Raw genomic sequence first — 27,119 nt, 5'->3', positions numbered from 1 at the left:
GCACATTGACTCCCCCGTAGCCAGCTTCTTTAGCTCGCTGTTTTGTTCTCCCCCACCCTTTTCCTGTATAAAAGACCTTGACAACTGTGTGCACCGGAAATACTGATGTGAGAAACCTATCATGGTCGTCAGCTTCAGCATATACTCACCTTTCTCTGGAAAACACCACCAGGTCAGTGGTGCACGAAAATAAAGCTTAGCTCTTTGCCCTGTTGCATTCGGGCTGTCGCCCAACTGCACCCTGAAATAACTACATTCCTGTGCACTATTTCTTTTTTACCATCAATTAGATGTCTTTAGGTAACATCTCATAACTACTCCTCTCTAAGTAAAACAGTATGATCAGACAATATCAGTGTCCACACAGCGACACACACACACATAGGCAAATTATGGGGCAGAGATGGAAGGCAGGGATTTGGCATATCACAGAATATTCCGGAGTATTCCAAGAAAAGTGCAAGACTGGAGGACACCGGGTGGCCAATGAGAGCCATTGTTTTTAAGGGTCTCAGTCAATCACGCTGCTCACAGACAAAAGGCTACAAAATTTCCAGCTGGACCAGTTCTACCATCTCGGCCACCACATTTGCTTCTTAGCAGGTGACAATCTCCAGATGTAAATGCAGACGCCGCCCACATGGGGACAGGAAGGCACAGGAAGCCACAAACAACACAGGCTGCAGTCTGGGCCACCAGCATGTGCATTAGTTTAGCGATGGGGACGAGATGAAGGCTTGTGAGCACATGTGTGTGACGGAAGCACAGCCCTCTGGGGAGATGTGGCTTCAGTGAAGACATGAGCGTGTGAGCACAAAGTACCTGTGGCGGTCTCATTAAATGGTCCCGGACCCTTAATGGGAAAACCATCAGTCTTGATCCATTCACCTCCTAAATTGGGGAAATGCAACTGGAAAGTTAGAAACAAGGTCTGAGGGCTTCTCGGACGTTCAGAGCATCCTCGGCGACTAGTCAAATACGTGGACTTTCGGGAGGGTGTACTCAGGCTGCCAACAACTCCACACCTAAGCTTTAGGGGCAACACAATTAGCTGTAGGGTCAGCACATGGCTCGTTGAGCCACGGTGAGAAACATCGGACAAAACGTTTGTACACTGTACCAAAAGTATTCCCAAAATGGGGGGGGGAAAGCAAAAACGCACACACAAAAGACCCCTCTCCCAATTTTCTGTGTTTCATCTTGCCATACGAGCTTACACGGTATGGATTGTTCAGGAATCACTTAGTCATCCTAATTTTAATTTTTATTTCTGTTTATTGACTGGGGTGTGGTCAGGGCACTATTTACAGAGGTCAGTTCTCTCCTCCCACTGTGAGGGCTCTGGGGGATGGAACTCAGGTCATCAGTCTTGGTGGCATATGCCACCTTCACTCACAGAACCATCTCACCAGTCCAACCATTCTGTTCTTATTGGTGTGGAGAAACAAGGAGGGAGGGCTCCCCAGTCTGATCAGCGAATCACAGCCTCCCGTTCCAGGTCAGACTTACCGGGTGGGCTCTCGGCTCTGTAAACGGGGCGGCTGACTCCACTGTGGTTCTCTGCGGTTACCAGCACAAAGTACACCACCCCCGGCTCTGAAACACACGGTTCACATCAAACCTCCCGAAACACACACTTCATTCATTAACCATCTCACTTACACCGCTCATAACCGAATACAAAAGCCCAAATACAGTAGCGAGCTCTTTGGTTTTACTAAAAATCGCCAGCATTCTCCCCCCGCAGCAGAGACATGGCTGGCCCTAGGAACATCATTAATGCAAAGTGCAGGCAAGTGGGACCAACCTGGGTTCCTACGCCATTGGTCACAGAAAGCGTGAGGTTTCTGATGTGAACTCAGGGGGAGGAATTAGGACTCACTGATCACGTGGAATCTGAACACAGTGTCACAAATTACTAGCACTGCACATGGAAGCTCCAAATGTGGAAAGATCCAGAAAAAATAATAATAAATAAATATCAATGAAACTCATAAAATCTTTATTGCTCTACATAAAGCTTCATGGAATTTTTCTTTTTCACAGTAAAATGTTCCCCAGGCTATGTCTGCATGTGGTTTTTGACTACTAAAAAAAAAAAAAGAGCTAGAAAAGTATTTCCTGGAATTCTGAAAATGATAATCTTGAAATAATTAGGCTCTGCCTTTTTACTTTGCTCTCAGGGTCAAGGCAAGTAGCAGAGGTCTCCTTAGCTGAAGCCCTGAAGCTTCCGGGATTCAAAGGAAACTGACAGGGCCAGAACACAAAGAGGACACACCCCGGACTTAGAGTGCTCAAAGCCAGAACTGAACAACACCAGTTTTCCTCAAAATGAATGGTTGTCTCTTGACAGGGGAGCAGTTCCTTAGAGAGGCTACAGTCTGTGAGCATGGGCAGAGATGAGGGCTGGGGAGAGGGCCGTTTGCCCTGTTGAAAACAAGAGTGGTCCTGGCATCTCTCAAAGTCAGGGGCATTCTTCTAAACAAAACCTCATTCAGTCCTTCAGCCAGAAGCTCCAGGTCATCTGGGACACCTGCTGTGCTCAGGCCTGCCTTTTGTTTCTCTATGGCAGGAGCTGATGGCTTTTAGGGTCTGGCACAACCTGCCAAGCCAATGGGAAAGTGTTCCAGGCCCCAAAGGAACACAGAGTTGTGCTTTGCCAGGCTCTCTGCACTCCGGACTCATCTGAATTCCCCAGCAATGGAGGCCACATGTCTCTGACTCCCGTCCAGTCAACTCGCGATTTACTTTGGAGACACTGTTTAGTGGGTGGTACAACTCTCTGTTGGGTATTTTTCTTCTCCACAGCAATCACAACAACCCAGCATTTAGGCAAATATGGCCCTGCTCGTGCCTTTGGCCTGTTAGGATCTACACTCAACCGCACAGCTGGACTGGGGGGGGCACAGTGTTTCAGAGGACTGTGTGTTTAGCTGGAGGCAGGCAGGAGGGAAGCTGGACACCTCGATGTCTGTTTATACACTTTCTGTCCAGTTCCCCCTAAGACTACAGTGGTCCCCAGCAGAAGGTGGAGAAGGAGTAAGTCCAGAGACTTAGCCAGGGGTGATATAGAGTTCATGCCATCATCTAACATGGCACGAGGGATGCCAGTGTTCTCCAACTAGCTCGGGGGCATCCTCGTGCCCGCTCTCAAAGTTGTAACCTAGCACGATGGTATGAATCTTAGCAGAAGAAAGGAGGGTTCAGAGGCAGCATCCCAAAGCCAGAGTCCAGAGCCCCTAGACCTGTAAAACAAGCACACTGAGGCAATTAAAATGTTCCCAATTGACAGAATCAACTGAAAATAAAGTTTCAGTTTCGTCAAAGGTTATACTGTCCACATGCCTGATCTTTTACATGCCTTCATTGGGACATGATTCCGAAGATGTTGGACAGCTCGGGAGCTGGGGTTCCCAACACCGTGCAGGTGAACACTTGCAAATAATAACTCTGTCCCTCCCAAAATCATAGCTACTAAGAGCTTGCTGCTGCCCGGGAGCCTCCTGGACAACAGGAATCAGGTGATACCTATGCCCATATCATATGTATCATATTGAACGAATGGCAAATCAGAGTGACAAGTTATAATTTTTTTTTACTGAGATGCATGATTTACTGGGGAGATGGGCTGCTCAGAGGCAAGGGTAGGTGACATCATTAGCGTTCATTTTCTGCAGTCATGATTTAATACTGCAGCTTTGTTTATACATCTCTCAAAGACAAGACAAGGGGTACCGTCCTAGCATCTTTGCTGTTGCTGTAATGATACACTTTGACCCAAAGCAACCTAGAGGTTGAAAGGGTTTACTCGTTTTTACACTTCCTGGTCACACTCCATCATTGAGGGAAGTCAGGACAGGAACTCAAGCAGACACTCAAAGCAGAAATGCTGCTTGCTGGTTCACTCTGTGGTTCACTCTGCAGGGCTGAGCTTTTTTACATGGCTCAAGATCACCTGCCTAGGGATTGTTGCTGCCCACAGTGGGCTGGGCCCTTAACAATTAATGCCCAAGACAATCTCCCATAGGCATGCCTACAGGCCAAGATGACCGTGGCAACTTCTCAGTCAAGGCTCTCCTCTAGACTGTGTCATGGCTTCTCCTCTTAGAGATTCTAGGCTGTGTCATGTTGATGGTTAAGGCTGAAACAGGTGCTACATGTGGCTCTCAGTGTTTAAACAGATGTGTATATTACATTATAGTAGCAGATGATAATGCAGAGTCGTTTACCTATTTTATACATTTTGACACAGTCAACCTTTTCATGATATAAGGAGGGTTTGCAGTTCCCCAATTGTCACAAATCCCCCCCACCAATCCACATATGAGCAGACCCACACAGTTCAAACCAAAGTTGTTCAAGGGTCAGCGTTGCCTAATTATTAATGGCTGATGGATGGAAAATGTTCACATTAGGCTATTAAACCATCAATAGTGAGGTTTCCACAAGACAAAATAGATAGATAGGTAGATAGATAGATAGATAGATAGATAAAGGAGCAGTGTGTTTCGCAAAGCACTTATGAAAACTGAAACTTTCTATTTCGTTTTGAGGTTAGGAACACTTGAGTTAAGTGTGTGGGCGAGAAGCCAGCGGTGAAAGCAGGAAGCCTTATGGCGAAGCCTCGGAGAGTAACCTTACGATGAGTCTCAGAACTTGGCTTCCTGTTTCCAAAGAGTCTGGGTTAACTTGGGCCAGCCGCACTCTGTCTTGGAGACAGTTAATCCTAAGAACAAAGCTGCGAATGTCGACGCACAGTCAGCCGTGAAGAGCGCCGTGTCACTTACCCACGTCCTCAATAAGGAAGGAGTTTGTCTCTGCATTCACCTTGATGTACTTAAGACTTTTCAGTGACTTCCCATAGGCAATGTTGTAATGCTCCACAGGTCTACTGGTAGCATCTTTGGGTGGGTCCCATGTGACCTTCAGGCCCATTTTAGTGGACAGCAGTTTCACGTGTCTCGGCTTCAGTGGGTGGTCAACTATACAAATAGTGCAACTATCAACTTCACAGCAACGGCAGGCTGGGAGAATAATTGTCTGAATGTTCCCTGATATTGCTAGCAAGAACGTAAATGACATTTGACCTGTATGATCCTAAAGATGTGAGTGCAGTCATGTTTGTACGTCATCACAGCATGACAGAGAAACAAACATGCCAATCCCACACGGGGTTCTGTATTTTGGATGACTGTGGGTGGTAAATTAAACAGGAAGAAAATCAAAATAAACCCTTGGCCTTCCTTGTCTTGATTGTGCAGACATGCCAGGGCAAGCAAAACAAATGAGTAATCTCACATATTCTGTACCTGGTGTCTCTCGTGTTAAGTTGAACAAACTTAACATGCTTTAAGCTTTGGAACACCTCAAAGAAGGCATTACGGCCAGGGTTAGGAAGAATATCCACCATATTCAAAATGAGGAGACAAAAGTGTTCGTTTCCACAAAGAAAACAAAACAAGGTTAAGGGGGATGTAAGACTCTGATTTTATCCATATGCACTTTATTTTTAAATTGTTCCATGTAGGAGTGAACCCCACAAAGCTATCCGCCCAACAGGGCGGGGTCAAGGTAGAGATAAAAGGAAGTGAAAGGAAAAGGGGCTTCCCTTTTTCTCCTGGAAGCCATCCAAGCTTCTAACTCCTGGTCTGTGCGACTCTCTCTCTTTCTCTCTGGTAAATAAATACATTGTTTTCCCTATATAGCTTCGAATATCGTTATAGTTCCATATTTTCCCAGAAGCGAAAATTAATAAGTCATTAAGAAGGACCATTGTGAAGACTGAGTGATGACTCAGTGCTTCTGAGCACTGGCTGCCTTTGCAGAGGATAAATGTAGGTTCCCAGCACCCAGATGGCACACGATCATCTGTAACCCCAGCTTCAAAGGACCCAACACCCACTTCCGGTCTCCACAGGCACGGTATGATCAGGGTGCACTTGCATAAATGCAAACAAAACGGTTACACACATAAAATAATTTTTAAAAGTACCTCTTCAACAATGAGGTCTTGGAACTTTCTTCATTTTCAAAGTTGTCAGGCTAATACCTAATATTTTACCTAACAAAACCTCTCAGTTCGCTGCATAACTGGAACTGGAGGGCAAGATTGTAACAGCACAAGCTAGATATCCACATGGCGATCGCAACAGCCAAAGGAATTTTCAGTTAATTAGGATGTAACATGAGGCACTCTCAGAAAAGACTAAAAATAAAAAGCAACCAGGTGTGGGGGGTCCTCAATTTTAATAACATTAAGAAAATGGGCTTGGAATCTCATAGAGGAAGGGGAAGACATTTTCATGAGGACACATACACGGGGTTAGCATGTGACTTTGATACCAGGGAAACCTCTGGACAGAACAACACAGGTGACTGTAACATTCAACACTCATCCTCCCACTGAACATTGCCCCACGGCCTCTGGAGGAAAGTCTGTGGGGAGAATTCACAACACGAGTAAAGAGATGGATTTGGTGCCTTTTGAATCGTTAGAGGAAGAACATTCAGTCTGGGAACAAAAAACAAGATGTTAGATGATATTCATTGACCACAACCCACAGAGGACCCCTCCCAACTCCAGATATTAAGCTCCCAAAACACCATGAGGGGGACGTCACGGGTAAACCTTCTTCGAACCATAGGGACATAACGTCAGTTACTTCCTGGGCATGAGAAACTAGCCAGACTTGCTTCTCCCAATTCAGAAAACACATCATCATTGCCGTCTAGAAAGAGAGCCACCTGCAAACGTTCACCTTGCTTCCCTGCTGTGCCTCTGGTTAACCAACTCTGGTGTTGGGCTTATAAAACATCAGAAAGAATCAACTTTGAAACGGGAGGGCCTTCTCTTGATCATGGTTTTAGAAGTGTCCATGACTGATAGTTCCCAGCACCCTAGGGTCTGTGGTAAGGCGGCCATAGTGGTGGGATCATCTGGTATAACAAAGCAGCCTGACTCATGGTAACCAGGAAGCAAAGGAGATAGGTCCCAGTGTCCCCTCCCATTAGGCCCCACCACAGATTCCACAGCCTCCCAGCGCGTCCATGAGCTAGAGAGCACACCTGTAACACAGAACCTCTAGCGACTCTCTAAGCCACAGAAGCCTTGTAACTTAGCCCTCACACAATAACCAACCCTTTTTCAAACCAAAGTTGGCCAAGGCCTCCTCCCTACTTTCTGAGAGGAAAGCAGGAACTGAGCCTTCATCTGCTCTTGGGAACCTAACCAGAGAAATAGTTTTCTAGGCCTTAGAGTGTCACTGGTAGAAGTCACTTGAGCATAAAGTCTTGGGGGCACCCTGAAGTATGTGTCAGGGGCAGCCGTAGGATCAGTCTGGAACTAAGGTTTTTCAAAACTTGCTAGGTCAGCACTCCACCTCCCCTTCCTCGAAGCACATGCTGAGCCAGTGAAATGGAGTCTTTGACCTGATTACATGTTCTCATTTCCCAGGTTTCCATCAGCTTTGATACTTAAGACTGCCATCAGTTCCAGCACCTCCCGGTAAACATGGATAACTAAGAGGGCTGGCAGACAAGAGGATGAGGTGGTGAACAAGAGCAACCTCGTGGACCACACCCGGCACAACCGCCTCCTCCATCAACGCCTGGGTACCAACCCAGCATGACTGCTTCCTCCATCGATGTCTGGGTACCAACCTAGTATGACCGCCTCCTCCATCGATGTCTGGGTACCAACCTAGTATGACCGCCTCCTCCATCGATGTCTGGGTACCAACCTAGTATGACCACCTCCTCCATCAATGTCTGAGTACCAGCCCAGTATGCAGCAGGGTCAGCCCTTCTAGCAAGTGCACACTAGATTTGGGTGCAGTAAGCTTGTACTTCAACTAGAAACATGACAGCATAGCCCGCCTCTTTCTCGTTATCATTCTGAAGGGCTGTAACTCTAATCTCAGAGTATGAAGTAAAGCCACATGGAGAAAGTGGTTTCTGGAATTCAAGGCTAGATTTCAGACTATGGGTGAGAAATGAGTGTTCTGATAGCATGAAGCTGAACTACCACACAGAGACCCTTATTTGTCTATTTGTCTAAATGTGCATTTATTTATGGCACCAGGGATCAAATCTAGGGTCTGCACATCTCGGCAAGTGTTGCAGAATATTAGTTTAAGGTGTGATACATTTGTTTACGCTCTGGAACGTTTGTTTAATGATGTAAAGATGTGTTGCTTTTGTTTATGCTGTAACTCTGTGAAGCTGTGATCCTTTGCCTGTCTAAAGCATCTGGTGGTCCCAACAAAGAGCTGAACGGCCAATAGCGAGGCAGAAGCAAGGATAGGCGGGGCTGGCGGGCAGACAGAACAAAGAGAAGGAGAAATCTGAAAGGAACAGGAGATAGTAGGAAGGACACTAGGTAGGGGCCAGCTACCCAGTCACACAGCCAGCAGTAGAGTAAGAGTGAAAGTAAGATATACAGAAGTAAGAAAAGGAAAAAGCCCAGGGGCAAAAGGTAGTCAGGATAATTTAAGAAAAGCTGGCAAGAAACAAGCCAAGCTAAAGCTGGGCATTTATAAGTAAGAATAGGTCTCCATGTGTGATTTATTTGGGAGCTGGACCCCCAAAAGACCAAAGAATAAAGAGTAAACAACAACAAAAACCCAAAAGAGAACAACAAAACAAATAAACAGAAAACCAACTACAGGCAAGTGCTCTACCATTGAGTTATATTTGCAGCATATGCATACACACACACACACACACACACACACACACACACACACACGCACGCATGCACGCACGCACGCATACATGCATGCATACATACATACATACATGACATTTTATTTGCACACAGGTTCTTCTAAGCTTCCTTTGATCTCCTGCCTCAGCCTCCCAGTAGAGCAGCCGGCTGGGCCCCTCTCTGGTTCCTGCCCTGATGCATCTTGGCATCCATCACTAGCCACGCACTGGCAATGGGTGAAGGAAGGGTGTGTGATAATCACATCAACCCAGAGGTCTCCTACCAAAGGGCCAGGAAGGTGTACAAAGGACACCTGTGGACTCCGGGGTCACAGTCTAGCTTCAGGCACGTGTTGACAGTGCAGACCTCAGGCTCCAGACTGGCAGGCTCTCAGGGGCCCTTTCCTAAGAGGACGGAAATCATTTCCACTCTTACTGCACTTTGTTTACTTTGGGGGAAAGACACAGGCACATACATACACGCGGCGGGGCACGTGTCAAGGTCAGGGGGCAATCTACAGGGGTCAGGTCTCGCCTTCCACCTTTAGTCAGGCTTTACAGCAGACAGCTTTACCCACTGAACTGTCTTACCAGCTCCAAGACAGAAACCTTAGTTTTGGGTTAAATATCTCAATTGTATGCTTACTAGCAACTAATTCCACTTTTAAAAGCCTTGTGGGAACACACACACACACACACACACACACACACGCACACACGCACGCACGCACGCGCACGCACGCACACACACGCACACACACACGCACGCGCACACACACTCACACGCACACACTCACACACATGCACGCACGCGCACACACACTCACACGCACACACACTCACACACACATGCACACACGCACACACACGCACACACACACGCGCACACATACACACGCACGCACACACACACGTCAGTAGGCCAGGCCAGGCTCACTGGTGGCTGCTGAGCAACCTCTACCTTGACCCAAGGAGAGATCCTCTAGTTGCTGACCTCGACAACCTCCCAGCATCCTTTGCAGCACAGAGATGCCTCTGTGGGTACGGGTCCATGAGGAAAGACAACAGGGGATGAGAATTAAAGGATGGAGAGGTTGGCAGAACTCCCCACCTGTGATAGGGATGTACAGACCGGCCCATTTATCCCATTCCACTCCAGACATCCCTCCCTTCTGGGGGGATCTGGAGATGCCTTGACCTGGGCTCTAAAAGTTAACGGAGATGGAGGGCAGGGTAGCGGGGAGAGAGGGTGGACACAATCTGCACATTAAACAACATCCTGGTTCCTCTTCCAAGTATCAACCTCAAGGCTTCAAAGGAGGGCTTATCACAGTTGACACTGGTTCTCTGGAGCTCTGACTCGGGGACTGTGAAGTATGCCCTCATGAAACGCCACGGGGAGTCTGGCATGGTGGCACACGCCTTTAATCCCAGCCATGGGGAGGCAGAGGCAGGTGGATCTCTGTGAGGTCAAGGCCAGCAGGGGCTACATAGTGAGACCCTGGCTTGAAAAACCCAAAATAAATAAATAAGGCAGATGGTGGCGGCACACGCTTTTAATCCCAGCCCTGGGGAGGCAGAAGCAAGTGGATCTATCTCTGTGTGTTCCAGGCCAGCCTGGTCTACAGAGATCCAGGACAATCAGGACTACATAGTGAGACCCTGCCTTGAAAAACCCAAAACAAACAAATAAATAAAGGCAGGAAGTTGACAAAGCCTCACTCAGGAAAAAGTCTGACCCCACCACAGGGAAGCCATGTCAGATTTTTGCAATGAGAAACATCAAGACGAGCAGATGTCCTGGGTCCCCTACAAAGACACTGACAGCCAAGGCAACAGCAGCCTGGGAGTTCAGACTTCTTCCTGGTTGATGGCCCCCAGAAGCCAATCATTTTCCACACAGTGCTACGTAGCAGATTCTGCTTCTGGGCGGCACTGTGCTCGGCCGCACTTGCGCAGTAAAAGAGCCATACACAACGAGTGCCAGCTTGAGAGACCCGGAATTACCTGGGCAGCCCCTGGCCCGTGGTTGCAGGAACCCCGGGCTGCAGCATCCCTGGCTACTGTCAGCGCTCACCGATACACACGGAAGCCAGTTGGACCCTCAGGATCGCGTCACAACCACTTCTGCTAAACTTGAATTCCTTGTGGTGGTCCCCTCCCCGTAGCCCAGCCCCCCTCGCCAGCCTTTTGACAACAAAGCGTCACTTTATTCAGAACAGAAGGCTTCTGCCCCCTGCGTGTTGCCAAAGCGCGCATGACATCTTCGAGCAGACTCTGAATACAATTGTGAATCACATTTTTTTTTCTTCATCAGCCCCAAGAAGCCAAATGGTGACACTGTTCAAATCTCACTTGCTAACCCTTACACAGAGTTTGCTGCAGCCCACTCGTTATGTGAGCACCACCGGTCTGCACTCCTCTCTGTGGAAAGCGGGCCACCTCAGTGGGTTCACACATGGCTGTAGGAACTGCACCCAACACCATGTCTGTCGCCTGGAGATCTGTATGGGTGCTTGCACTCAAGCTGGTCACATGCAGGCCACCACATACTGCTGTTGGGAATGGTCCTGAGCAGGAGCCCCAATCTCCATGCAAGACTGTCTGCATGATGAAGATGCTGGCTCACAATCACACATGCTCACACTCCCTGGGGTTAGCAGCTCCTGACAGACAGCGGTAGCACAGACTATCCTTGATTCGTGTCCAAGGGAAGCTGAGTGGCAAGAAGGTGCCCTCACTAGTGAAGCTCTCTCCATTGCTCCCCTCCCTTGCCTTCCTGATTCACTTCTCCATCCTCTGTAACTGGGGGAAGGGCTCAAAAGCAGAGAAACGCAAAATGGAGCAGTAAAAAGACACATCCGTGCTGGAGAGGTGGCTGGGTGGTTGTGAGCGCTCATTGTACAATCCTGAGAATCTAAGTTCAGATCCCAGCACCCAAGTAATGAGCAAAACAAACACCTGAAACTCCAGTTCCAAGAGAGCCTTCTTTTGGCCTTGGCACACACACTTACACGTTCATGTGTACATACTAGCATGCAGATACACACAAATAAAATAAAGCTTTGGTTTAAAACAGTTCAGGTTATCCTGAACTACATAGTTCAAGGCCAGACTGGAATGTCCTGTTTCAAAGTTTAAAATAATAATAACAACAGTAATAATAGCTAAGAAGTTACCAAGGAATTCTTTTATTTTTTTTAAAGAAGCAACAAATGACAAAATTCAAATCAATAACACCCAAATTAGTAGAGACTGGTGATGTGTCCAAGGATACTCTTAAAATAAGCCTGCCTTATCTCTGAAGATGTCTCCTGTTGGATTTTTTATCAGTCCTATTCATTTTTCCTAAGTAATTTATAACAGTTTAGCAGCTTGATAGAACCTGAAGCTGCCAAGATAAACACTGCCTGTGGGCCACTTCTCTGTCCCCAAGGCCATTCCCCACTTCTCTGTCCCTTGCTTTCACCTGCCGGACAGCTAGGGTGCCAAACACTCGGCAGCCCTCACTCTCCGCTTCCCTTGCAGCTAGGATGCACTTACAAGTGAGCCTGGCCCATGACACTGACGAGAGAATGTGCTGCCACTTACGGAAAAGGGGACCTAATGTGCTCATGTCCTCTTTCAGCTTCTCCTTTTCTCACCTCCTGGGATGTCATGCATCGTCCCCAGACAGGCAACAGCCATGCAGCGACAGGAAGTGACAAGTGGGAGATGATGACATGACCAGCAATAGCAGAGTGGAAACCTGGGTCCTGTTGGCCTCACTGAACCCCAGAACCTCTCCCAGGCTCTCTGCTCCCAAGTTTACAACTGAAGAGATAAACAGCCCCTCATCTGTTTGCCCACTGATATCACAAAGGATCTGGGGTCAGCCACACTGTTGCTTGTGGATTCAGTACGTCCAATCACTTCTGACTTACGAGTGAGAACTGCTTTCACTGTAACTTGTTCCTGTTGATTTCAGGGGTTCACTATGGAAATATCATCTTGTCAATGTCCCGGTCCTTTTGTCAGAATGCCATTGACTATATCTGTCCCCAGAACAATGAAACCAGAAAACAAGGGCAAATTTAACCAATTGCACTGGCAAAGTGTGACCATCAGGATTTAAAATTTTAAAGCTCTTGGGTGTTTTGTTTAGAAAGTAGCATAAACAAAAGCTACTGTACTGTTTGGGGTAAAATAAGGTGAACACCCCCACCCCTGGTCTACACCATTAGCTTTCTGGAATGTATTAGAAAGAGAAGTTGGGAGGGATTCCATGCCTATCGTCCTTGTAACAGCTGCGAGAAGACACGCACTGCGGAGAGCAAATGCTGGGAGCCGTGGAGCCAGCATGGTGCCGTGCCTGCTGACAACATTGCCACGGGCTCACCGGACATCAGGACTTTCCAGGTTTTTACAGGATCTTTTGCACATTCTTCAAATTCAATTTGCAACCAAGAAATGATTTATTAAAGAGTTGCCATTGTTCCCCGGCCCAAGTCAGACTCAGCCCACTACAAACTGCTTGGCATGCCAGCCAAAACACACACGCAAAAAAACTCTCTCCAAAAATTTACTTCTTTCTCCAAAATATGAAAGTCATTGTCTAACTATGTTAAACACTCAGGCATTCCTGTGTCCCTGGTCACCACTCAGATAGCCCTGAAAGCTCCCTGGAAAATTCCCTTAGACAATGTGCCAGGCAGGGGCTTGGGGTAGGGCTCAGGTGGTGAGCGCTTGCCTGGTGTGCATGAAACCTCGAATTCAATCCCCAGAACCACGGTAACGAAGAATAGTGGTGTATGCTTTCGATCCCAGCATATGGAGGCAGAAGGGACAGAAATTCACGGTCATCTTTGGTCCTAGGGCCAGCCTGGGACACAAAGAAAAACATTAACAAGAGAAGCCAGACAAGTGTTATGGGAAGGTAGGACAGAGAGAGAGAGAGAGAGAGAGAGAGAGAGAGGTGACCAGTGACAGTCCAGATTTCTAGTGAATAGTTTTTAAAGATGTTTAAATCACTTAGTGGTCATTAATGGGAATAGACAAATAATCTATTAATAAAGGGGTAATATAAACCACAAAAGTGTGTGTGTGTGTGTGTGTAAAATATTAAAGAAGGAAGGAAATGAACATTGGTTAAACAGATGCCTCGAGACAGACATGTTATTTGCCCAACAACATTAAGTGTCAGAGTCTAAGTGAGGCACTGGGCTACAGAATTGACTAGAGAGACGTCCACTTGTGGCAGCCATTTTCTCTCTGATCCCATTGCACAGCCAGTCAGGGACACTGATCAAACCCAGATCTGGCTGAGGTCATAGAACATGCTTCAAAGTTTCTACAGGTAGACAACAACGTGGGGTGCCCGGTGCGCACGTGCTTTGGTGGTGAGCATGTGGAGTTAATCTATGAAGGGGTTAACGATGGGATTAGACACACAAGTGTGGTCTTGAAATGCTGGTGGGGCAAGTTTACCTTGTTCGTAGCCACACCCCTGGTCGATTTTGCGAGAGGTACCAGCCTCGCAACACCTGCTTCTTCAGGGAAGCCCCACCTGAGCTCAGCCTACCACAGTGTGATGGAGCCACTTCTTGTGAGCTAACCACAGTAGAAGAGACCCACAGAGGATGCTGTTCTAGTTTCATCTCTTCAGCTTACAGCTCTAGTTTGCAGTCTGTCATGTAGGGAAGTTGAGGCAGCACCATATCCATCTAGAGAAGTGAATGCTTGAGCTCTTGCCTATTGACTTGCTCCCGGCTAACTTTCTTATCCTGTTTAGGACCCACTGCCTAGGGAATGGCGCCACTCGCCATGGGCTGGGTCTTCCTATACCAGTTAACAACCAGGGCAATCCCCACAGTCGTGACCACAGACCAGCCCAATCTAAATAATCCCAGCTCAGACTCTTGTCAGGTGATTCTGTATTGCATTTCTTTTTTTTTTAATTTTTTTTATTTTAATTTTAAATAGCTTGTTTTACATGTCAATCCCAGTTCCCTCTCCCTCCCCTCCTCCCGCACTCCCCTTCCACCCTCCCTCCCACCCTATTGCCAAATCCTTCCACATAGGGGATATCTAGAGTCTATCATTTTACTCTTGGTAGGGTCAAGGCACTCCCCTAAGAGTCCAGGCTGAGAGAGCATCTCTCTTTGTGCTATAGGCACATGAAGACAGATTGTATACCAGGGATAGACACTGATCCACAGCTCAGGGCCCCATAGGTTGCCCAGGCCTTCTCACTGACACTCACATTTGGGGGGGTCCAGATCTGATCTGGATCTGTATTGCATTTCAGTGACAGTTAAAAAATAACCACCGGTAAGAGCAGCTCAGAATGCCTGCACTCGAGTTTACATGTAGCCTAGGGAAGAAAATTAGAGTAGCTGTTAATTCCCAGACATGCAACCTCAGATAGCCTGCAGGGAAGGATTGTAGGATTTCTGGGTCCAAATCCTAGGACAAGTATGTACTAGATTATGCCTTCCGGGACAACAAGCTCAAGTTAACAGCTTGTAAAACAGCTCCCACAGGAAGATGAGTATCACCAAGTTCACATGGTGACCGTGGAGACTCAAGTGTAAGAACACACTGGGAAGATCCAGTTATGAACAGGAAATAGAGAAGTCTACCTACACCACAAGGGTGAAACTCATGCCTGCAGCTTGTGTTTTATTGCTTGCTCTGATGTCTCAGTAGAAAGCTCCAATGTTGTCTTTTTAAATCAGCATTTATAGCTCTCCAGTTAGGTTGTGTCTTAGGGTTTCTACTGCTGTGAAGAGAGACCATGACCATGGAAATTCTTATAAAGGAAAACTGATAGGAGATGCCATTCTGTGTGTATGTCTCTCTTATTGGTTAATGAATAAAGCACTGTTGGCCGATAGGGACACAAGATAGGCGGTACTAGGAGAGAAGGAGGATTCTGGGAAAGGTAGTCAAGAGTAGGGAGTCACCAGGTGATCCTGGGGAAGAGAGGACAAGTCAGGATGCCGTTCTCTGAAAGATAAAACCTTATAAAAATATATATTAGTAATTATGGGTTAATAATTAAGTCAGAGCTAGCCAATGAGAAACCATAGCAAATGGGCAACAGTTTCATAATTAATATAGCATCCTGTGCATTCATTTGGGACTGATGTGACTCTGGGACCGGGCTGGCAGGAAGAAAGCTCACTACAGAAAACATTTAATTGGAGTGGCTTACAGTTCAGAGGTTTAGTCCATTACCATCATGGTGGGACACGGTGGCATGCAGGCAGACGTGGTGCTGGAGAAGGAGCTGAGAGTCCTGCATCTTGCAGCTGAGAGGAAGTGGTCAGTCTCTCTGGACCCGGCTTGAGCATATATGAGCCTTCAAAGCCCGCCTCCACAGTGACACACTTCCTCCAGCAAGACCACACCTCCCAGTAGTGACATTCCCTTTGGGGATTGTTTTCTTTTAAATCACCACAGGTTGTTACACTTACTTTTAGGTGTAGCATGATACATGATATATTCTCATTATTATAATTAGAATAATTTACAATAGTCTCCCTAGGTACAAAAGTGAAGCTTGAAGATGAAAAAGAGAAAAAAGAGAAGAGAGATAGACAGAGAGAGAGAGAGAGAGAGAGAGAGAGAGAGAGAGAGAGAGAGAGAGAGAGAGAGAGAGGAGATAGACAGAGAGAGAGAGATAGACAGAGAGAGAGGGAGAGAGGGAGAGAGAGAGAGAGAGAGAGGGAGAGAGAGAGAGAGAGAGAGAGAGAGAGAGAGAGAGAGAGAGAGGGGGGAGAATAGCTACCATGACCCCCACACCCCATGTTCCTTATTCTCCTCTGTGGCCCAGCTGCTTCAGCTTTAGCCTGGGCCTACAAAGGTACCAAGGGTGCCCCAACAGCTAAAGGTTGCAAACTCCAGCTTTAGTCTTAGGCTTCAAATTCCCTTTTTTTTAATATTTAATTGGCAACTGTTAATGTACATTCATATCGACCATTAATGAGTAATTTGACCTTCCCAACTTAATATTTCAAGTAAGTTCCAACCAGGCATTAAAGGAAAAAGCAGATAACTGGACGCTTGTGGTCCAGCCGCCAATAAATACCTTTTTAAAAACTCCACGGTAGATGGAGCCGCCTCGGGAAGGCCGGGAGCGCCCTCTATGGGCCACAGAGCGGAAGCGCGGCCAAGCTCTGGATGCAGGGATGAAGAAGGCAAGTCTTAAAGGGGAAGGCAGGATTTCTAGAAGGAAGGATGCTAGGGTGCTGGTTAATGTGACTAACCAGTTGCCCCACCGGCCCATTAAGGCCTCCTGGCCTCCAATACTGTATTATAACAAATTCTTGTCGCTTTGAGCCAGGAGGGGTGTGGTCATTCCTCACAGCAACCCTTCCCTTCCGTAGACAAGGGATGGGTCATCATGACCTAAGTACAGATAGGACCTGTTGGTATCTTGGGGAACCCTCTAGTGATGGCTTCCTGGGGACATAAATTCTCCTTCTGCAACCCCACTACACCCTCTAATCTCACAATAATGAATCCTGTGCCCACTAAGGTGGGTGCTGCTGACCATCCTTCTGCTAGGCTCCAAAGCACAAGCTAAAACACCTGGGGTGTCCTGCTTGCAAAGACAGGCATAGAAAGAAATGCTAGAGAGCTGGGTCATGGAAAAGTTTCCAAGGCTTCTAAAGATCTCGCTGACAAAGTCACTGCAAATGAAGACAGACTGCAGACGTCACAGTGGCGCTGACTCTGACCCACCATCCTGTCCTCTACATACATTCCATTCAGCTGTGTATCCCCGAAGCTTTGAAACTGTGTGGCCTCTGGATTCCTTTCTACCCTTAAACTTATAAAATTCCCATAAGACTTATGCATGAGTGGGGTTTCCTCTACCCTCTCCTACTGTACTAGGAAATATACTAGTTTAAAAATTAGTTTATAATGGAGGTGTAGCTCAGTGGCAGTATTTACCTAACATGTATAAGGAAGGCCCTGTGTTTGACCCACAGTGGCAGACAAAAATACTAAGATATGCACTTACTGATTCGTTTTTAAAAAGTAACTGTGGTAGAATATTATTTTAAGTTGTGTGATTTTTTATGCTGCATTTGTTTAACTCTGTGCAGCTGTGTTACTTTGCCTGTCTAAAACGTTTGATGGTCTAATAAAGAGCTGAACAGCCAATAGCAAGGCAGGAGCAAGGATAGGTAGGGCTGACCGAAAGAGAATAAATAGAAGGAGAACCAAGGAGAGGAGGGCATGAGGGGTCAGCCACCCAGCCACCCAGCCACCCAGCCACCCAGCCACCCAGCCACCCAGCCACCCAGCCACCCAGCAATCCAGAGTAAGAGTAAGATTTACAGAAGTAAGAGAACAGGAAAAACCCAGAGACAAAAGGTAGATGGGATAATTTTTAAAAAGATGGCTAGCAATAAGCCAACCTAAGGCCGGGCATTTATAAGTAATAACAAGACTCTGTGTGTGATTTATTTGGGGTGGAGGACCCCCCAAAAGACTAAAGAGCCAAAAGAGAAATAAAACATCTTACAACATATAACCATGGAGCTGGAGGGATGGCTCCGTTCTTAGGAGAGATCACTGCTCTTGCAGAGGACTCAGGTTTGGTTCCCAGCACCCACGTGGTGGCTCACACCATCTGTAACTCCAGTTCCAGGAGATCCAATGTTTTCATCCTGGTTCCCACAGGCACCAAGCGCTCACATCCATACACGCATACAAACATTCGTACACATAGAAAATTTTAACCTTTAAATTGTTAGATAAGATATGAAACCCTTACATGCTGGCCTAAGGCGAAGCTTTGTAGCAATAACTATGCTTTCCAAACAAAGAAGGCAAAGGAAGAAGGGCTGCGACGCTTGTATTTTGACAAATCACCCTAGCAGAAGGTAGCTAGCCCTCTAAGCTGTTTACTCACTCAATCCACTGTGATACATTGTTTTTATTATTATTATTAAAGAAAACCTGGCCTGCTACAGATACATAGTGGGGAAGCGTTTCCCCAACCTTCATGAATAACTTTGGAAAATATTCCAAACTGCACCAAACGCTCCATAGAGCTTCTCTAAAGGTTGGTTGCACTGTAGAATCTGAAGCTATAGAAAGAAATTTCACATTTATGGTACACTAAAAACTCATCCCTCTAGAACAGGGGTATACCTCGGTGGTACAGGGTTTACCTGGAAAGCATAGGGTCCTGTGTTCAATTCTCAACAAGATAAAATGTTACATGGGCAAAAGATTCATAGTTCTAAATAGACAATAGATCTCATTCGTGTGTGTGTGTGTGTGTGTGTGGTGTGTGTGTACTCACATGTGCTCTGGCAATGTGCACACATGAATGCACACTTGCACACAGAACATGACTTTTGGAAGTCTGCTCTCACCTTGTACCTCCTTGGGGCAGAGTCTCTCTTGTTTATGCAGCTGTGCTGCGCACTCCTGGCCAACTGACTCACAACTGTGAGCGATTTCCAGTGGTTCTCCCATCTCCTCCTCCCCCCCAACTACAGGAGCGCTGGCATTACAAATACATGCCACCACATTGGGCCCCTGCCTGTGTAATATTTTGTATGGCAGCCATTTGGACTTACCCTGTTTCATCATGTGACATTTCAAAATCACACTCCTCTCATTGCTATTAAAACCGCATTCACTCACATCACCACTGCCCTAAGAAAGGTTTCAAATACAGAGAAGCACCTGCCTATCAGAGAAACAGCTTAGCAACATTCAGATTTCAACTTAAGAAACTCAAGTTGTATCACTGGCAAGAAATACTTGCAACTAATTTACTAGAAGCAGCAAGCTCACTTTGTTCATTTTCTAAAGAAAAAAGATTGTGTTGGAGCTACCCAAGTCAGTAACTACAGCTTGTTTGTAGCCATTTATTAAAAAAAAAAAAAAAAAGCAAATACATCATTCCACTTAGAAAACAAGTTACCCAACTGCTGACAGGTGTTTCTCCTTGGGGTGAGTTAATACTTTTACTAAAAATCATAACAAGGATACTCTTTACCTAAATTAGTACATATTCTCAGTCTCCCCCCCCCGCACAAAGACCTGGAAAATTCAGCACTGTTCCTGTTTTCAGTATCCCTGCCTTGCCTTATTATCAGCTACCATTTATCACACCAACAAGCTTTTGTACCATCCGTGTGAATGTCGACGCAGAAAAGAGACAAAGAGAGTTCTCATATTACTTTGAGAATAAGTTCGACCTTGAGGATTTATTGAAAAGATCTTTAGCTTGAAATAAAAGACACCCCTAGCCATCCCTGGAAGTCCACTGTAAATGCATGCATGATTTCAGGAAAATGTGTCCTACAGACTGGAGAGCACCCCCATTATTTTAACGTTTGCATGATAGCCTATTGTAGTAGTGGATGCAGTGGGGGAGGGGCATTGCTCGCTTGCTTACTGTTTTGTTTCAATCAATCCAAACTCTCAGGGCTCATTGGGATCTTCCGTGTTGCAAGGAAAACCCCTGTAGCGGTATAAATAGTCTGCTACTGTCAGCATAGCTCTGGGTAATTTGCCTTACAGAGACGCTGGACCCAAACGAGAATGGATGGGGCTGACAGCAGCCGCTTGCTTGCAGGAAGCATGAATTAAGTCTGCCCATGGCCTTCCCCATCAGACACAAATCCAGGCAGCTGCTGCAACTGTGAATGGCAAGACAGACAGGAAGGCTCCTCGAGGAGCCCATAGAATAAATTACATGCTGCTTCGTGATCTCTTCCCCAGCACGGGAGCCATCTCCGGGCTGCTGTGCCCACTCCTCTCCTTCACTAATTGAACTTAAGTATGGTAAATAGGCACTTTGAAATGTGCTTGTCTTCTTTGTCCATTTCTAGTCTGGTCATCATTTTACTGCAAATCCCACGTCAACACAGGAAAGAGGAGTGCCAACAAGCCTCCCAGCTCCAACATTCCACAGTGCAGTGGCTTGCAGAGCAGAGGGCATGAGGAAGAGTGACCGCCTGCCGGCAACACTGTAGAAGCAACCCTGGAGGATCCCAGCATCTCTGCCTTCCCACACTCACAAGCAGAACCCAACCTGCAGCTGGCCGTGGAATCGGGAAGGAGGGAGGCTGGAACCACCACCGAGTTCCCTTCCTAGCGATTCCGCTTTCCCATTGCTTTCTGTAACAGGAAAACGCTTTCAACACTCAGAAAACTTAGAAACCGGGAAGCCTTGGGGCTGTAGGTGGGGAAGTTGGAAGACTAGAATAGGGTTTATTCTGCCAGGCATTGTGTAAAATATGAAATGAATGCTTGCCTCAAGATCATGCACAGGAGAGAAAAGACCCCCCTGCTGCCTGTAGACCCCTTTTATGAAAAAGGAACAACTGGGCATCAGAGTATGTGGCGAACAATGCCACCAAACAATATGCATGATAGAGGTAACAGAGCACTGTCTCCCTTTATACTTGTGGGCAGAGCGACTCAGTCAACAAAGCAAGTAGCCCTTGCTGGAAAAGAAACTTAAAAAAAAAAAAACAACTTTTTTTTTTCAGTCCTGCTGGGACAGGGGAAAAATGTCTGTGTCTTAGTTTTCTACAAATTGATGATATAAATAAAACCCATACTTTTATGGAAATGCATGCACGGAGACGAAAGCCCACTACAAGTTTCTTTCTTTCTCTCTCTCTTCCTGGGTAAAACACACAAGAAAACGGAGCACCAGCCACACGCCTCTGCTTGCAAAGCAAGTGTCCATCCAGGCTGCAGCCTGAGCTTAGGAGAGGGAGAAGTTCTCCGGGACTCACTGGCTGTCCGGGTCCCTATCCCTCCTCCAAACACAAGCGTCTTCTTCCAGCTGCAAAGTTCTGGGGCCAGAAGCCCTGGGCTTTGGCTGACGCTGGTCCCGGAATACAGTCCTGCCTCCCTGCCTCTCTGCCTCGCTCTGGGCTTCCCAGTGACCCTACCCTACCTCGAGACAGGTGAAACCAGGTCGACCACCCACACCCCCAGGGAGAGCCTAAGCAAAGAACGTGTTCCCCCCACACACCTCCTACGCCCCGCGCGATGCCCAAAGTCACTTTTCCTTTCCTCTGCCTGGATCTCCAGGGCCCTTAGACAAGTTCCAGTACCCGGATCCCTGGACGTTCTAGGACGCAGGTTAAAGCACCCTAGTTCTCCTGTGCTGCAGGTGTCCCCGAGCCCATCTCCCACACGCGGGGTGTCCAGTGCCCACACCCAGCGCGCCCTGACTCGTCCCCACGAGGATGCACAAGTTAGTGACAAGACGGGGACACAGGCAACACAGGGTCAGAGCTGGGCAGTGGTCCCCCAGAGCGACAAGCGGGCGGGAAGAGAAAAAGGCATCCGACCGACCGGGGGAGTCCGGCTTGTGCCTACCTGGGGACCCCGCAGAGGAGGCCACAGGGAGCAGCGCCGCCAGGAGCAACAGCGCTGCCCAAGGCAGCGGGCGCGGGGACGCCCCGGCCACGGGGGCCATCGGGAGCCCGGGATGCGCGGGTTCCCGAGCGCGGGTGGCCGGCAGGGCGCGGGCCGGAGTGAGGGGCGAGCAGAGGCAACGCCGTCGGGTGCCCGTCGCCGGGCGTCCTGTGTCCTGTGCGGGCAGCGCCGCAGCCCTCGGCGATCGCTCCTGGCCACGCACGGCCGCCGCGCTCCGCCACTGAGGCCACCCGCGGCCCGCCGCGCCTTTTAGACACACTCGGGCGCCCCCTACCGGGCGCGCGCTCGCAACGGGGGCTCCCACAAGGCGGGCGGGGCGCCCGGTGAGTTCCGGAACCCCACTTGGCTTTCGTAAAATTAATAGAAAATAACAATAAAGCAGTCTGTAGACCAGAAACTTTAAAAAGTAACAAGAAAGTCCCTCTCTTGTCTAATTCTTCTACTTTCTGGCCCGGAAAGTGACCCATCGATTGCAACCAAGGCGGTGCCAAGGCCGGAGGTGAGCTTTATCCCCTAGACCCCTGGACCCCTCTGTGTGTTTTCAACTCCGGGGACCACCCTTTCCCGCACGCGGCAGTGGTCTGCGGGTTCGCAGTACCCTCGCGCAGCCAGAGCGCTTGGGAAAGGGTGGTGAACCGTACGAGACAGGGCTGCTCCTGGCTGTCATTTCGCTGGAGCGCGTGATTTCCAGTTGAAACGGAAGCAGGCTTTAAGCAAGCCGCGGCAGCCCAGCCAAGAACTCATTTGACCTCCCTTTCTGCAATTTAAACACTGCCTTGGGGTCCCGCTGTGCGGGATAACTGCCCGGGTTTTTGGTCCACTCCCGGCTGAGACACCAGCAGCGGAATAGGAGCGCCCCTAGAGGCGACAAAGATGAACGTCAGCGAGCGGAGCCCGGCTCTCCGCAAACCTAGCCGCTGAGGCTGCAAAGCGACAAAACTTGGAATGGGCTCGCCGCCGCCGCCCACACGGCAACCCCAAACTTGACAGGATTTGTTTCAGTCCGCAGGAGGGAAAGCACCTTAAACAAAGTGTGGGATGATGGCAGTAGGACACGGAAACCTATACTGAAACAAAATGGCAAAATCAAGACGTCCACAATCTGAGCCTAGGCTGGCACCTCTTGCCTAACTGCAGCCTGCAGTGAAGTCTCCAAGTTCTCCAAGGAGGGCGCTCCATCGAGCCCCTCTTTAGAGTTTGGGAGCATTCTACTGTCACCCCTTAGGACGCTAGGTCCTCCACATGCCACTTAGTGACACGCTGGCTTTTGTCACACCCTGTGTGTGATACTCTGTTTTAGTGGTCAGAGAAGCCTAATGTGGTAGCCAAAACGAGCTGTGGCCCTGGCTCCACGGGATGTAACTGGAGAGAAGGGGACCTCCCACAGAAAACCGTCAAATAGGAGAATAGGAGCGGAAGGGTCGCGGGAGTGCTGGACTCAGAACTCTAAGCAGGGGAGAGACTGGAAATAGACCCTCCTAACCCAGAGAAGACTGAACAACCAGCCTGACTCCATCTTAGGCTTAAAAGCCAACTTATAGTAAAGACAAATTAGGTTCATTCCTGTTTGTGATTAAGCTGCTTCTCAAGGGTTGGGCTATGACCTATAACCTTAACTACAAATGGTTCTGCACTGCATGTTCCAGGAATGGCCATCGTTTCAAGAAGTTGCTTATAGCCGCCACGAAGCCCTAACTTTGTTTCAAAAGGTTATATGACTACCTAGGACTACCTTATTTTGACCACCTATTACAGCCTGCTCTTGTAACCCCACCTATTCCCCCCACCATCTGGAAATTCCTACCCCTGAGCTGTAAAAACCCTGTCTTCCTCACATGCAAGGATGACCTCTCCAACCCCCTTAGGGGGAGGCAGCCCGTGTACAAGAATAAAAAAGCTTGCTTTAGTTCATTGCTTGTTTTAATTAATCTAGCCATGATGATTCGGGTCAGCGGTCTCCTCCCATCTTTGGGATTAACAAAGAGCAGGGCACACCACGACAGCGGTGGAGCAGGAGAGCTAGGGACATCCCAGGGGCATCTTGAGAGGGTGGCTAGGATGACTCCGTACTGAGCAGCCGTGGATAAGAGACTGTCAGTGCACATAGACTGTCCTCAGCCTGCCCTTTGGGACTTTTGTAATTCCAAGGCTTCACTCCTCGGTTTAGACTCAATAAAATTATCCAATGCGACAAATATGCAGTAACTCAGAAGACAGCATGTCCCTTCTTTTACACACACACACACACACACACACACACACACACACCCCTCCCACCCCAGAAGGTGTCTTGTTAGAGTAACTTTCTCATGTGGACAGCACAGGACAAATCAACTTCCAATGTTAGACTTCTGGCAGTCAGACCAGAAGTCAGCTGAGGGCTGTGGACACTCAGTGAAGTAACCGGCATTTACAAGTCCTGATTCAGACTCAGTACGAATTTTGACCCAGGTGTACACGCCCTTAACCCGCCCTTAACCCCAGCACCTGGAAGGCAGCCACAGGTGGATCAATTCGAGTTGGAGTCCAGCTTGTAAAAGAGATTCCTAAGGTATCATAACTTTCAGGTAGGGTGTGTGTGTGTGTGTGTGTGTGTGTGTGTGTGTGTGTGTGTGTTGGCCAGAGGTGGTTGACATCAGTGTCCTCATCAGTCACTCATTACACATTTTTCCAGACAGGTCCTCTCACAGAAGCCAAAGCTGACTCCTTTAGCTGGACTGTGAGCCAGTGACCCCCAGAGATCCTCCCGTCTGGACTCCCCGGTGCTGGGCTCTAATGACCACAGCTGGCATTCTCATGGATGCTGCAGATCCGAACTGGTCCTCATGCTTTCACAGAAGCATTTTACCAGCTGAGCCACCTCCCCGTCCCAGCTTTTAGGTTCAAGACACACAAGGGGAGACATTAAACTGTCTTGCATGGGGCCATATCAGAAATACAGGCATGCTGACATTTTCCTTGTTTGCCTTCCAGACAGGGTCTCATTTATTCCAGGCTGGCCTGGAACTCGACACATGGTGAGGATGACCTTGAACTTCTGCTGTCCCTGCCACTATCTGCTAAGTGCTGGGATTGCAGGTGTGTGTCACCACCACACCAGGCGCATGTGGGGCAAGGGTTAGATAACAGGGATTCTGTGTGCTAGAATACTCGACCGCCTACCTGCATCTTCATCTTTGTAATCATTATTTCTTTAGCTAACATTCACAGTAATGTTTTTCAACATGGCATTTTCCTATGCGTGTGCCATATATGCACATATATACATATATATTGTTCATATCACACACACACACACCTTGTTCTAATTTGACTCTCTCCATCATTGTTCTGCCCCTCTGGCTAGTTCCCTTCCCTCTCCCAGTGCCCCCTTCTGCTTTAATTCTGAGTGAACTCAGCCACCAAAGCTGCCCTAACACATTTTATTATCTTTTCACGCGCTTTCGTAATCTCCTAACACATTTTATTATCTTTTCACACGCTTTCTTAATCTCCTAACACATTTTATTATCTTTTCACGCGCTTTCGTAATCTCCTGATTGGTGCTTTGAGTTCACTCATCATAGTAAATCAAAACCTGGGCTTTGTGGCACAGGACTAAAATTTCAGCACTTGGGAATCGGAAGCAAGAAGATCAAGAGTTCCAGGTCAGCCATGGCTCCATGAGATCCTGTCTCCTAAAATAAACTAAGGATTGCCTCCAAAAGTGAAGGGAGGGAGGAAGGAAGGCAGAAAGACAGACAGATAGACAGAAAGGAAGAAAGAAAGAAAGAAAGAAAGAAGGACAGAAGGAGGAAAGAAAGACAGATAGACAGAAAGGAAGAAAGAAAGAAAGGAAGGAAGGAGGAAAGAAAGACAGACAGAAAGAAAGAAGGAAGGGAGGGAGGGAAGAAGGAGGAAAGAAAGACAGATAGACAGAAAGAAAGAAAGAAAGAAAGAAAGAAAGAAAGGAGGGAGGGAGGGAGGGAGGGAGGGAGGGAAGGAGGGAGAAAGGAAGGAAGGAAGGAAGGGAGGGAGGGAGGGAGGGAGGGAGGGAGGGAGGGGGGAGGGAGGGAGGGAGGGAGGCAGGGAGGGAGGGAGGGAGGAAGGAAGGAAGGAAGGAAGGAAGGAAGGAAGGAAGGAAGGAAGGAAGGAGGTTTCTCTGTGGTTGGATAGTCTGACCCTCTGCCAGCCTGTCTCCAACTCCGTTCTATGGTTTATTTTCAGCTTCACGCATCAGGCTGTGTCCACATACACTGTCTCTGGTTCTAGTTATGTTCTAAATAACCATACATCAAAAGAGTTCAGCACTCTCCCTACACATTGTCATGGCATTCCTATGTGACAGGGCAGGGATTAAAGTGCTGTTCTCAAGCTCCAGATGGGTAAATGGGAACCAAGTCCACATGGCCATCCAGAGCGGCTGGAGCAGGGGTTTGAAAGTGTCATCTTGTCCCTTTCCTAGGACATCCAGTCCTGTGCAGTCTTGGGTCTGCTCTATAGACCCTCTGGAAACACCGCCTTTGCAGATGGACCTCGTCATGGCAACGCAGATACTGTGGAACCCATTGCACAATGGCAGTGTGCATACAGTCTTTAAAGGTTATGCAGAAGAGGAGAGCGTACTTACATGCTTAGGGTGAGTGGAGTCAAAACAATTTCATCATGACATATCAGGAGGAAAGCAGGCTTCTCTAGGGTTTAGAAAACAAATGGAAAAGGCAGAAAAAAATAGAAGTTGGTAGTATACTCATTCATTCCTCTGGATTCTGTTGATATGGGGCGGGGGAACTTGCTTTTATCTGGCAGTAAAAGGATGCTTTGCAACCTTTTCCTTGAGCTGTGTTCATTTGTCCTTGAAAGAGTCTCATCGGTGTCACTAAGCTTTTATAGAGAGATCAATGATCCGGGGTATCTGGCATGTCCTGGGTCCTCAGACCAGTGGGCATGACAGCCCAGCCAAGCTTCAACTCCAAGCTCAGGTCTTTCTCCACCACAGATGACAACTTGGAATGTGATCAAGG

The 27,119-nt window shown here is 47.9% G+C and overlaps 1 protein-coding gene across 3 annotated transcripts in view; it reads right to left on the bottom strand.

Annotated features, from left to right (window-relative positions):
• Fndc1 (fibronectin type III domain containing 1) overlaps nt 1–22,341 on the bottom strand; it is a 76,389-nt gene extending 54,048 nt beyond the window's left edge. For all 3 annotated transcript variants that reach the window (XM_013126842.3, XM_021224641.2, XM_040728100.1), the window contains exons 1-4: nt 22,057–22,341; nt 4,788–4,982; nt 1,510–1,596; nt 823–891 (exon numbers count right to left, since the gene is read on the bottom strand). In XM_013126842.3, coding sequence (XP_012982296.2) covers nt 823–891; nt 1,510–1,596; nt 4,788–4,982; nt 22,057–22,156 — 451 coding nt within the window. In that variant the 5' untranslated portion in view covers nt 22,157–22,341. The remainder of the gene's footprint in view (nt 1–822; nt 892–1,509; nt 1,597–4,787; nt 4,983–22,056) is intronic.
• Nucleotides 22,342–27,119: the final 4,778 nt, after the last annotated feature.

Source organism: Mesocricetus auratus, unplaced genomic scaffold, assembly GCF_017639785.1.
Source record: "Mesocricetus auratus isolate SY011 unplaced genomic scaffold, BCM_Maur_2.0 Super-Scaffold_100018, whole genome shotgun sequence".
In the NCBI taxonomy this organism is placed as follows: domain Eukaryota; kingdom Metazoa; phylum Chordata; class Mammalia; order Rodentia; family Cricetidae; genus Mesocricetus; species Mesocricetus auratus.
Note: the sequence above shows the minus strand (reverse complement) of the source record. Positions and strands in the feature narration are given on the sequence as shown.